We start from the raw sequence: 13,616 nt of genomic DNA, 5'->3' as shown, positions 1-13,616 counted from the left end.
TAACTCCTTTTATAGTTATCCAACTTTGCATATTTCTAATTTAGCCCCTCAATAAATTAGAAATTGCACATATGGTATCCACATTATTATATTCATGATAATTAAGCCCTTAAGTCAAATTCTTTAAACATAATTTTGATCACATTAAATTTTGACTTATTTAATTGATGACATGACATTTATAATTACAATTATGATCCCAAAATTCTAATAGTATGGACAAATACATGTGAGTATTGAGAGAGGAGAGGAACACAGTGGTTTACCAGCATCAATTTGATTCTTCTGACCAATCCAATCAACCTAAATAGTGACACGTCATTAGGTAAGGAAAGCAAAGATGAAATTGGAAATATATATTACGAATTAATTGCTACCTGCTCAGGATATAATCCATCTTCAAAATAAAATTCAGGTGGTTCACCTTTGCTTGGGTCAAATCCTGGTTTCATCTTTGGCACAGCACTCGTGAGAATGATGAGTGCGTCTATACCTTCAACAGCAGGAAGGATACTATCTACGTTCCTTATATCACCTATAAAAACATCATCAGCACCGCCTATTTTCTCTTTGCTCTCTGCTGTCCTAACTAAGCCTCTAGCAACAAACTGTTCTGGTCTTTCCTTCAACTTCTTGTAAACAATTTGGCCTAAGTTTTTCAATAAACAAAAACAAAATGTGATGTTAGAATAGGTTTATAATACCCAATGTTGCAATATAAAAGATAACAGGGATGTCTGTGTACTCAAATATGATGCACTAGCAAAAATTCCTATCTGACCTAGTATATTTACATCCGCCCAACACATGGACACTCCTGTTAGTTCCAATTCACTGAATTTTGCAAAGCTAGTTGTATGGTAAGTTGTGCAAGACATGAGTTGAGGGCAAAGTGAAGGGTTAACAAAAAAAAATTGAGGAACAAGACCACATGAATAAACTAAAGCTACTTTGGGTAATTAGATATCCTAGAAAAGCTATTATCAAGTAATTTTGAGTTTGACTGTTCCTCCTTGGATGATCAGGGGCTGCTTCTTTCTTATGTATTCCACAACACACAAATAGCCACAGTAACCACTTGTTGAATAAATCGATATTCAATCCTGAAAATTGGTGCCACGGAGGAACATGTAAGATTGTAAAACAAATAAGAGATGTGACCACATACTAACTGCTTTAGGTAGTATAAAGGGACCTATAATATACGTGTAGAGCAACCAGTGGAAGGCATAGAGAGCTTCCCAGAAAGACCATTTGTCACTGAATCACTAGCTAGAATAGTGACGGGGAAAGAAAAGAGAAACAATTCAGCACCGCAATGGAATCGGAAATTTAAAAACCACCAATTGAAGTTGTATAGCACCTAAAACAGATTGTAATATTAAAGTCCCTTTTTACAAACTCGTTTAATTGGGAAACTCCATTAGCCACTCGTTCATTCCCGTGTTGACTGACACAAACAGTCAAGCGCAAATTGCATTGTCAGTCTCAATCCATGCCCTGCCCTAATTACTATATGCGGTACCAATGACAAAGATAAAGCTTCAGATTGGTCAATGTCGTTTAATGCTTCTTTCCAGATCCAGTGTATGTGCCCAACCCAGCTACATTTCCGTCTACTCTCGTATGCACACCTAGCAAGCAAGACAGTTCCTTTACGAAAGCCACTGACAAGTCTGCTCCAATAGTGATTCCCATCATTACTCTCTAACCAAGGTCCCCAAACCCTAGTGATAGATCAGTCGTGTTCCCGCGTCTATGGTTCAGGTCCATTACGATTGATCGAAACACGGCGGAGCAAAATCAAGGTGAAATCGGAGCTCAATAAGGGTGGCACGAGTGGAATAAGTGAGTTTTCGAGGCACCTGTTCTTCCGCCGGCGCCGGTGACGAGGACGGAGAGGATGGACCCGTCGGCCACTGCCACGATCCTGGTTCTCCCCCTCGCGGTCGAAGCTCTGGGGAAGCGGGAGAGCGAGAAGGAAGCAGGACCTTGAGAGATCTTGGCGAAGCCGGAAGAACCGTTGGCAAGGAAGGAGACGCGCATCGTCATCGGCATCGGCATCGCCATCAGAGCGGCAGCAACCCCACCTTATCTGCTTGTACTGCGACAGGCGCGAAATGAATCACAATTTATACACCATTTTTTTTAAAGATTTAAAATAATTTATTTTATTTTATTTCTTCTTGGAATTTATGCACACTTTTTAATATTTTTTTAGAAAAATATTATTAATTTTAGTACACAATATAAAAAATTAACTCAAAGAATAAATTATTTCTTTTAATTTTTATTTAATAATCTTATTCGCTGACTCATTTCCCTTGGCAATGACTTCGTCAGGATTCGAACCTTTACCCTCTTGCTGCGTTGTAACCAACTCATTGCCCTTACTTGTTCGAGATTGAAATTGCCTAATACATAACAGTTCGGAACTCCCACTTATATTCATTGCTAGTTTTACCTCTAGTGTCGACTCGAGCCTAGAACCGTTAATTTAAATTAAATATGTTGAATTGATTCATTTCATTAAATAATTAAATAGATTAGGTTATTATTTTATAAATTCATTTTAAGATTTATTCAAATGAGTTGGTTCGCCAGAGGATTAGCTCACAATGTGCTTGAATTGGTTCATGATTCTTATAAAATTTAAAATAAAAATAAAAATTTTAATAGATTCATGATTTTGAACCATGTAATATGTAATCAAACTTAAAATTTTCATTATTTTCTCAATATATTTTTTAACCAAACTTAAAATTTTCATTATTATCTCTATATATTTTTTATTTTTATAAACTCATGAACTTAATCCTCTTACTCCGCAATCCAAACATATAAATTTTAACTTTTTATATATTTTTTTAATTTTTAAAATAGGCTCATGAGTTTGTCTGCCTAATTTGTAATCCATTTTGAATTTGATTGGATTGAAAATTTTCTAATCCGCCAAAATAGTGAACCGACCTGTCTTCCTCTACCATATGATGTGTTGGCTCATCCCATAATGGGTTGGTCCATTTGACCACTATTCGGTTGGATGTCATCGACGGTCAAACCACCAATCAATAATATGCTACCTCAATCGTTGCTGATCCTGCCAACGAAGGAGCCTGACAAGGAAGAGCTGAGCGAATGGGTCAGCGAGGCGTCGGGGATTCTCGACAGGTCACTCCGACGCTCAAGTCAGCAAAGAACAAAAATCAAGAAGAAGAAGTAGTATGCGTGTGTAAAGAATTCCACAGAGAGCTTCCTTCATACCTATGGGGAGTTGTATAACAACTAGAGGAGCACGATCTTCGAGAAGTAACGTCTATGATTAGCTGTCAAATGGATTAATAATGCGTCATTAAAGACACGATTTCTAACGGTTTCTAATCATCCAACGTCTCAGCAAAGATGATTATCTTCATCTGACGGTTGTGAGCATAAGTGTGCGAGAATTTAGGGAACCAAGTTTGAAAACTTAGTAACCATCCTTATCCCTTTTGGCAGAGATGATAAGCTTGGTTTTCTCTTGGATCTCGAGCCAAGAAGAGAGGTCGGATTATTTGTGAGCTAGTAGCTAGCTGACTGAGCTGACTGAACCTGAAGTCGGAGAGCATATGATCAAGCTGAACAACTGAGCGACCGAGTTGTAGCAGCATGTGACCGAGCTATTTGAGCGGTCGAGCTGTGAGAAACATGTGACTGAGATGCACAACTGAGCAATCAAGCTATGAGAGCATATGACCGAGCTGTTTGAGCGACCGAACTATAGCAGCATGTGGTCGAGCTGAATGTTACGGTAATTGGGCCTTCCAAAATGTTACTAGATTAGTCAAAGCACAGTTTGACCATTGACCATTCGACATACCAGGTCAGATGCTAGCTCGAATCGATTATTAACTCTTTTTTACCATGTCAGACCAACAAAGACTCGTCATATCAACCATGTTACTCAAACGCGATACTTGATATTTATCAATTATTTAATCTTTCTTTTTTATAAAATATATTTTTAAATCATCTATCTATTTTTTTTAAAATTTATTATATATTTTAATGCACGGTTTTTTTTTCTATTCTATTAGTTCATGGGATACCATACAAATCATTAGTGGATCCTCTTGATCGTCAAGTAATCGTATTGCAGTCCACAAATCTAATATTCAAATAGAGCATGATCATCTAGTTTCAAGAATTAAAAATATGAGATGTTAGGTAGAGTGTGACATGAATCAGTGTGGTCCATGACAATTGAGGTTGGTGATACAGGGTTGTGTTTGACAATCTTTGTCAGAGAGAACTGAGTGGTTGAGTCATCGACTACCAAGTCGAGTGATCGAGTTGTCGAGCTGAATGATCGAGTGTCGAGTGACGGATTGCCAAGAGCCAAGTGCCGAATGGCCGACTGCCGAGCCGAGAGCCGAGTGGCCGATTGTCGAGAGCCGAGAGGTCGAAAAGGATGATGTCGAGGTTTGCATTTAACGCAGTTTCCTTAAAACAGATTCGTCCCCTCTGACGGTGCTTAGAGGTCACGAAGGACACCTGTTTCCCAAAATACAACGACAGGACCGGCAAAATGATTAAGCACAGATCGTTACCGGCAAATCAATTAGAAAGTATCTCCCCATATATTTGTTCACAACATCAATGTTTGTAATACAATATAAATCAATCAAGTTGCCCCTCAACTACCAATGTGGAACTAAAACTTCTTCATATGAGGATCTTCTCTATCCTTTCATTTTCTTTTTCTTGTTTCTATTCACATTTCCAACCGGATGGATCTATATAGAGGTGGACACGAACTTAGACCAAACTTTTTTCTAATAAAAATAATAAATTAATTTATATTATTCTATCGTCAAATTCTAGCATTGTGATATCCCAACTAATTTAAATCCTTTATTATTATTATTATTTTTGTGTTCTTTCTTAGTCGAAGGAGAGATTCCAAAATGACCTCTCCTCCCTTTCACATCCCCTCTCTCCCATTCTCTTATGTTAACATACAAAGATTCCTTTATTATCGCTAGTATCATGAGTATCAATCGATCGATAGTTACCTCTTCATTCGATAAATCACACAACTTATCAATGCTCTCGCTTTGACTTCTTTTCATTACGATATTACTGGTAACAAAACATCGAAACCTATTTTCACGATACCTCGAAAAATCGACAGTATAGACACACACATGCGCGCGATCTAACATCCATTTCGTCCTTAGATCTTAGTCGAACCATATAGAATGATAAGTCAACTTTGACCGGCACACTATTGACAACTTCGCGAAGGAGATTGGGTCATCCAGTCAATCCGAAAGTGGTTTCATCCCATCGAATCGAGCCGAATCGAACCGAATTGCTCACGAGACGCCAAGGATTCGGCTGGCCTGGTCGCACTCGGGTGGGCGCGAACCCGACCCGGCGGTTCTCGAGGTCGTACTCGACCCAAACGTTCTGTTGGTGGTGGTGCCCGATGACGTAGGCTGACATGGGCACCAGGTCGGAGTTGCCGAACGAGAGGCACCAGACGGCGTCGCCGCCACGTGTCTCCCCCTCCGCCCGGTACAGCACCCGATCCCCTTCCACCGCCACCTCCGCCCCGCCCTGCAGCAGCAGCGCCACGCCCGGAAGCCCCCGCGGCGGCGGCGCAGTCGACTTGAGCCGGAAGCACGCGTCCATCGCCCCCTGGAACACGAAGTCGGGCTCCCCCAGCGGCGTCAGCCTCCACCGCGTCTGCCGCGAGAACTCCGCCTTCAGCGCCGCGTAGGCCGGGCCGAGCAGGAACGTGAACTGGCTGCCGGAGTCCACCACCGTCTGCCCCGCGCCGGTGTGGTCCGGCACCAGGACCGATTTGGGGATCGGGAGCAGCGCGGCGCCGACGCGGATGCCGTCGAGTTGGACGGAGTAGGCGACGCGGTCGAAGTACGGCAGGGGGAGGGAGATTTGGACCAGGGGAGTGTAATTGAGCGGCGGGAGGAGGAAGGGCGGCGCCGCCGCCGACGCCGCGCCGAGAAAGAGCACGCCGGCGGTTTCGCGGTCGGGGATGCAGTAGGAGAACCGGCGGATCGCGCTCTGGGTCACGAAGGAGAGGGATCCCCTGTTCATGCCGAGGATCCCGGCGGCGTCGGAGCCGCCGTCGGCCGCGGAGGAGTAAGCGGAGCTTACGCAACCGAACACGGTGGGCGTCGGGCCGGAGCGGCCCACCCGGAAGACGTCGGTGGCGAGCGCGCCCTCGGCGGTGGACGCATCGGCGTAGGAGAGGTACACGCGGCACGCCCCGGCGTCGCACACGGGCGGCATCGGGAGGTCGCGCCCGCGATCGCGGCAGGTGGAGGACCCGCAGCGGACGGCGGAGTACGAGGCGGAGCGGCGGGGCTCGAACGCCGGCCCGCCGCTGGCGTTGCAGAGGATCCACGAGAGCTCGCTGCCGGTGTCCAGCACCATGGTCACGTTCTGCGAAGGCGTCCCGACGGCGAGCGCCACCGTGAGGCTGACGTTGTGGCGGAACAGGAGCTTGTTCGCCGACGACAAAGGCAGCGCCTTTTGGGCTCTAAGCGGCAGCGCGAGCGAAAAAGGCGCCGCCTTTCCGCCATTAACGGAAGCTTCCAAGACTGAGAAGCCATGAAGAGCAGCAGCAGCAGTGATAGAACAGGAAGAGGGGAGCTCGAAACAGAGGCGTCCATGGCGATTGCTTAAATTCGGATCAAAAACGGTGGATTGTGATGGAATCCGAAGAAGAAGAAGAAGAAGAAGTTGGTAGAGAGGAAGAGGAAGTTGGTAGAGAGGAAGAGGGCGAGGACGAAGAGCAGTTGTGAAGTTTCCGTGTGATGATCACGAACTGTGACGATGGCGATGGGATTGGATTTCCATCTTTTCTGGAATTATTGTGATTTGATTTTGTGGCGATAAATATGATCTTTCCACCGCAGGAATTAAGTGATGCATTTTGCTTTTTTGCTTCCATAAAAAAAATAATTACAGGAGTAAAATATTTTTTTCACAAAACAAAATAATAATTTACAGAAGAAGAAAAATCGATCGAGAATTTGTGTCGTGTTGTGTTTCTCTTCAGTTCTTACAAATTTTGACCAAAAAAAAAAGAAGGATTTTTTATGAAAAATAAGGATCGAAATTCGATGTGCGTCCCTCGATGAGAATTGAACGGCGTGCACTTTTGATTTATTGAAAGTTATTTATGAAATGAGTTGTTCTAAATTATAATATATTTAAATTTCGTCCGATTAATTTTGATTCTTCTTATATCAAAATAGGATACTCCAAAGTAAGGAAACAAACATTTTGAGAAGCAAAACATATCATTTTTTATTTTTTTTTTTTAAACAACTTTTAATTTTTACTAAAACAAGATATATGTATGTCACACATAAAAGAAGAGAACTCAGTTCCAAAAGAATAATACAATAGATAAGAAATTGCTAGTGAATAAAAGAGTTGTAAATAAGTCTGTTTTATAGTGTTTAAATATATTTAACAAGATAACCGAGTTAAATTGAGTTGAATATAAAATGAATTAAATGAGCTTGAACTTGATTAAGTTTGGTTTAAGTTGGATTCGTTTAAATATTATCAAACTCTTATTTAATTGTTTGAATGTTTACATTTTAAATTTGTTTGATTGGTTATTGAATTTGATAATATAAATTTATTTATTTATTTTAGAAGTTTGTTTATTTAGTATGTTAATAAAAAGTTGATTGATGGATAAAGTTTATGAATTTATACATGAATATTATTTATGAACGTTAATAAATTAGTTGAACAAATAAATATTTAAATTTGTTTATTTATTTAATGAGTTATTTAAATTTATTTAATTAATTAATTTATGTGTACGGAATGAATATAAATAAATTTTTATCAAATTATAATATTAAATGTATTCATGAATATTTAATTTATTTACATCCCTAGTGAATAAAAATTTAAAAATGAGGAAGAGATCATTAGAGATTGTTGGATAAGACCAAACACATTTTATTGTGTTTTTTTCACCTGCCAAATATCTTCTTTAAAAAAAATTGAGAGATAAAATAAAATCTTAATTTATTATTATTTATTTATTATTTATTTTTATTATTATGATTTGGATAGAATAAGATTCTGTGTTAGGTCAGGGAGCACGAAGACTATATTTTTATAAGAGAAGCCTAAGACCTAATAATAGCTGGTGTCCAAATTAGACTTCATTGCGTTGAAAAACAATCGTTTGTATTTTATACAAAATTTTTTTGTATTTATTCTATTTTTAATTCAGATTTAAATATTAATAAATAAAGAAAGAAAATCACCTTTAATTATTAGGAGACTCTTTTAAAAATTATCCATAATAATACCTTTTTAAACTAAATTTGATTAAAATTATATTATTTTAGAATAGCTTTAATTATCTTTAAATTATAAGTGGAGTGTTTATTTTGTTAATTAAAAAAATACTCTTTTGCTTTCTGTCTTAAATTCTAATAATTGATATTGGATAAGTTTTGAATTGTTGTTTCTACGTATTTTATTTATTTAAATTTGATATTAGTGTCTACTTGAAGGCATTTATTATATACGATAAAAAATTAAAATTAGAGTTCCTAATGGTAAAATATTTAAAAATAAATAAATATATTAGAATTAAAAATTGAGGATGACTTCTGTCTACAAAGTATATTTGATTCAAATTATCATATATAATATTAATTATATAATTATTAATAATTTTGTAAATAAAATTATAAAAAATAATATATAATAATATTATTTGATTCAAATATTATAATTTAATTTAATATTTACTATATTATCTTTTGATTAAATCTTAAATATTTTTATAATTAAATAATTAATTATTTTTAGAATAAATTAATTTGATATTTAATTACTTTTTAAAATAAATTAAATTAAATTAATAATATTAATAATAATCAATAGATTGAAAATATATAAATAAATAAATATTAAATTTTTAATTTTTAAATTTAAAATAAATTTATACATATATTAATATGATAATTTAATTAATTTCAAAAATTTATTTAAATTTCCTTAATTAAATTAATTAACTAAAATTTAAATTAAAAAATTAAAATTCACTTTATAATTCACCAGTTCACTATGTCGTTGCCATCTGCCCTCTCATGACCTCAGCTCGTTGTTGCTTCCCTCTTTCCCATCGCAAGCGGAGAACAATCTATGACATTCGTGCATCACATCCCCTCCGTAGATCATCGATATCACCTCCTCACGCACAACGACCTACTGAGATTTCATTGTGTTGTCCTCTCCTCATGTCCTTCGCTTGCCATCGTCGCTTGCTCTCTCACGACCTCAACTCGTCGCCCTTGCTTCCTTGTTCCCCATCGTGAGCAAAGAACAACTAATGTCGTTCGCGCGTTGTCGATGGGTTGCAGAGGGTAATTTCAGAAAAAAAATATCAACATCAAAATCATTAAAAAACCCTCACACTTTCAAGGTAATCACATATCAAATTATATTTCACATGGCGGACATGCTGAATCATTTATTAGTTAAATTAAATAAGATTTTTATTGATAATTTTTAATAGATAATTAATAATAACTTTGAACCAAGCGCAATAAATAATCAGACAAAGCTTGTTTGTCTTAAGATAAAGTTTGAAATTCTAGATTATAAAAAAATAAAAATTAGAAGAGAATATTTAATCGAGTTCAAATAGTAATCATTTAATGGAATTTAAATCATGTAACATCATAGTTTGAACATAGAGACCCGTATTTGAATTTGGCACCTATTAATTTATTTATTGTGCTCATATTAGATTAAAAAATTACATTTTATAATTAATTATTCAAATTAAATTGAACAATTAGCTATTATTTATCTCGATCCCAATTCAATATTTTCCTATTTGAGTTAGGGACATCATTAGTTGCTTTCTTAGTTATGATTTTCGATTAAAAAAAGGTCTGATTCGATTCGATTAATTAGGATACTTTGGTTGGATTAGGTCGACCTTTAGTTGTTAGTTTAATCGGTCGAACTAACCAGTCGAGTGCGGTCCATCGCTAAAGAAGGACAAGAAGAGTAAGTGTGCGTTTGTCTTTAATGGATTTGGAGGAGTGAAACAGTAGCGTGACCCATGCTAAACCCTAGTTGGGTCCACATGAATGTTTGAGTACGTTAAATTATCATCATCGACATCTTGTGAAGAAGAAGGGCACCTTATGACAATTGATGCAGTCGATTTGAGTTTCCTCTTCTATGTTTGATCTTTGATTTTCACGTTAGCTCAACTTTGATTTGGAAAACTCTTAAGATTTTATTTATTTCAAAAAATCGACTTGAATTTAGCATTGGGCTAAGCTTTGGGTGCGGAAGGGATGAAATTTAGTTGGGTCAGATATCATGCGTGTCTGTTTGTGCACATGCGGTGCAGATAGAAAAGTCTAGGCGCTCGGATCACTTCTGGATGTCCGTACTAGAAATAGTACTATTTTTTATTTTTTATTTACGATTAAGCAATTTACGATTTTTTCCTTTATTATTTAGGAGTTGTATTATAGTATTAAGTAAAATAAATAAAATAAAAAATATTTAGACCGGGTGTACCGGGTTGTTATCCGACATACAATTATATTTTTTTATTTTTTTTTTTATGTTTAATACTATAATTTAACCTCTAAATCTTAAATGTAAAATTTTAAATGACTTAATCATAAATAAAAAATAAATAAAATTAAAAAATAATAATTAAAAAAATAGTACTATTCCTATTCTGAGCATCCGGAAGTGATTCAGGCATCCGAAATTCTCTATAGTAACAAAGGATGCGCCTTTCCTTTCCCGTTTCGTTTGGTGTTTCCCATTTCGTTTCGGGCCTCTAGTAACAAAGGATGCGCCTTCTCTTTCGTTTCGTTTCGCGTTTCGTTCTATGTTTTCTTCCCCTACATTCGTCACTTAAAATAGTAAAATGGAAGCTCTATAGATAGATAGATACACCAAATGTATTGCAGCTGTCTCTTTGGGAAACAGCCAATTAAATGGGGATTAAGACCGCAAAGAAAACGCCAAGTGATGACAATTATTACACCTTTGTTTCTATTCGAAATGAGATTAGCCTCACTAATCATTCTCGATAATGATTAGACTAAGTAATTTCACAAGGGTTCTAATCACAAGTTGATTGATTAGGATAAACATAAAAATATCGATCGCTGACGCACTTAGACGAGTAAGTTTGAGTCTAAGTTCGAGTCCGAGATAAAATAAGTACAAAGAGAAATTATAAGCAGATTTTGTAAATTGGATCGACTAACGCATCAAGTCATTTTCATTTTCTGCTCATATACTCAAGTCATACCCAACATTCAGCATCATATGACATAGTAGGTCTAATCGCGTTATTTTACAGAATATTTCTTTAAGTTTTAGAAGTACTTTACAATCATATAAAACACCTGACACTTTCATTTCAACCATCCTGTTTATATTATATGTAAGATATTTTTCTAATCCCTTGACTATCTTACAAAAATGATCTAAATACTACTTCTTAATTACAGACAACTCATCATCTCCTATCTTAACAATTATATCATTACGTATTGAGGTTACAGGTTGGAAGCGAAAATAACTTTTTGTAAAATACAAGATAAGACTATATACTAATGTAATCCGATCCTTTTCCACAATCCCACATTGACGAAAGCTTCAAACACCGGGATGTCCTTTATTAGGGTAAAAATGCAGTAAGATAATTATTAAGAAGATAATGAATTATCTATAATTAAAAGTTTTAAATATATAAGATTTTTTTTTTTACAAAAGGATGCATAGGTTGATAAAGATATTTTAATTTATACATGATATAATATATATATAGTTGAAATTGAAATGAAGAAGGACGTTAGATATTATTTGTAATCGTAAGACACCTTCAACGTTTAAGGAGGAGGTTTTATAAAATAATGATTAAACATGCTATGTTATATAGAATTAAATATTCGACTATAAAGCGTGTATAACCATAAGAGTTAGACAATACATGAAATTGGATGGGATACAAAATAAGAATATTAGAGTAAAATTAAAATTGCACTGGTTGATGAAAAAAAAGTAAAGATGTGTCAAGAAGATGTAGATATATATTTAAGAAGACTAATACATATATATTTCAATTAGTTAATATTAGATTGTCATAAATAAGCGCATTTATCAATAAGAAAATAGATAAATAAATTTAATTAATAATAATATAATATAATAAATTTATTTAAATATAGATAAAAATATAATAAAATATAAACTTAAATTATTATGGTTTGATGTTTTGCTATTTCATAAAATGTAAAGATGTTAGTTTGACATTTTACCCTGAAATTCGAGTCGAGATTTTGACTTTAGATATTTTAGGTCAAGTGATGGAATCAAATGGTCAGTAGGTGAAAAGGCAAGTCATTTCAGTAGACATGTGAATGCATTGCACACAATAGAAACTTACAAATCATTCACACTTTTGAAGGTGAAAGGACAAGAACTTTATGCAAACTTTAGACTTTGTTTCTTCTTCATATTAAATCATGTTTATAATAATAAATAAATAAATATGAAACTAAATATATATTAAAAATGCTCCAATAAAGTTTATGGACACTCCTAGGCAAGATAGCTAAAGTAGTTTAGAAATTGCCCCTTAGAGGTACGGTACAACGGTAGGATCATTTGATGATTTTTTATAGCGTCATGGTTAGTGCAACTATGTTGTGGCTCACAGCTCCCGGAGTATAGTTGAGTTGATTATGACGATGTAGAATTGTTGAAGTGGACAAGGATCGAATTTCAATGAAGTCAAGGTAATACTCTCCTCTGTCGTGGTCAACTGTAACTTTTCAATTTACTTTCTCACAGATGATCATGAAACTGTTAGGGTGATGAATTTTACTTTTTTATTGAAGTATTCTAACTCATAATTCTAATATCTAGATAGAATATGATGCTCTACAACCGTTCAATTCGAAATATTAGAAATTTAGATTAAAAAAATAAAAATAAATTAGTATAGAAGAAGTGACAATGGTCCATTCGCGACATAATTTTATTCGATACAGTAAATTGGTAGAGTGAAAAGTTTCAATGATATAATTTTTATTTTTTATGATTAAGATAAAAAATATATATATAATGGACATATATTATTAATAATTTAAATTAAAAATAAAAGTTGCCCTAAACTTAAAAGTGTGCACGTGACAAAGTGATGACAAAGTGAGAGTATTTCTTTACATGTGACATTGTACTATCTCCATGTACACATTATGGTAATTTCACATGTGATTTATATTATATATATTTTTAATATATTTTAAATCTTTTTTGTAAATAGTAATTTATATTTAGTCAAATTGTATTGTATTATCTGATTAATTTAGGTGTCGTTTCTTAATCATATGAAATATTTGTTGATATGTCTAAGTATGTCATTGGAGAATCATGATTTTGATTGATATGATGGGTAGGCCGTTGGCGGTTGAACTCGTAAAAGGAGCGGAGAGGGAGTTTACTTTTAGGGATCACGTAGAGTGTTGTTTGTTTCCCATCATGATAACTTTGAGACTTTCGCAAACAAAATTATT

General features: G+C 35.5%; 2 protein-coding genes across 2 annotated transcripts; both read right to left on the bottom strand.

Annotated features, from left to right (window-relative positions):
• Positions 1-266: 266 nt before the first annotated feature.
• On the bottom strand, positions 267-2,096 carry LOC141835366 (uncharacterized protein At5g02240-like; the record flags this gene model as incomplete). The annotated part of the gene is given in 3 exon segments (XM_074722810.1): positions 267-303; positions 378-649; positions 1,866-2,096. Coding segments are annotated over 3 exon segments (514 nt in total), but the record flags the coding sequence as incomplete, so codon positions are not given.
• Positions 2,097-5,021: 2,925 nt separating this feature from the next.
• Positions 5,022-6,751, bottom strand: LOC141834887 (aspartic proteinase PCS1-like). The gene is given in 3 exon segments (XM_074722276.1): positions 5,022-5,396; positions 5,398-6,620; positions 6,623-6,751. Coding segments are annotated over 3 exon segments (1,320 nt in total). The 5' UTR covers positions 6,681-6,751; the 3' UTR covers positions 5,022-5,357.
• Positions 6,752-13,616: the final 6,865 nt, after the last annotated feature.

Source organism: Curcuma longa, chromosome 9 (genome assembly GCF_044706935.1).
Source record: "Curcuma longa cultivar G26 ecotype Majalengka, Jawa Barat chromosome 9, ITB_CL_G26_1.1, whole genome shotgun sequence".
NCBI classification, from domain to species: Eukaryota; Viridiplantae; Streptophyta; class Magnoliopsida; order Zingiberales; family Zingiberaceae; genus Curcuma; species Curcuma longa.
This window is presented reverse-complemented; position numbering and strand designations above follow the sequence as displayed.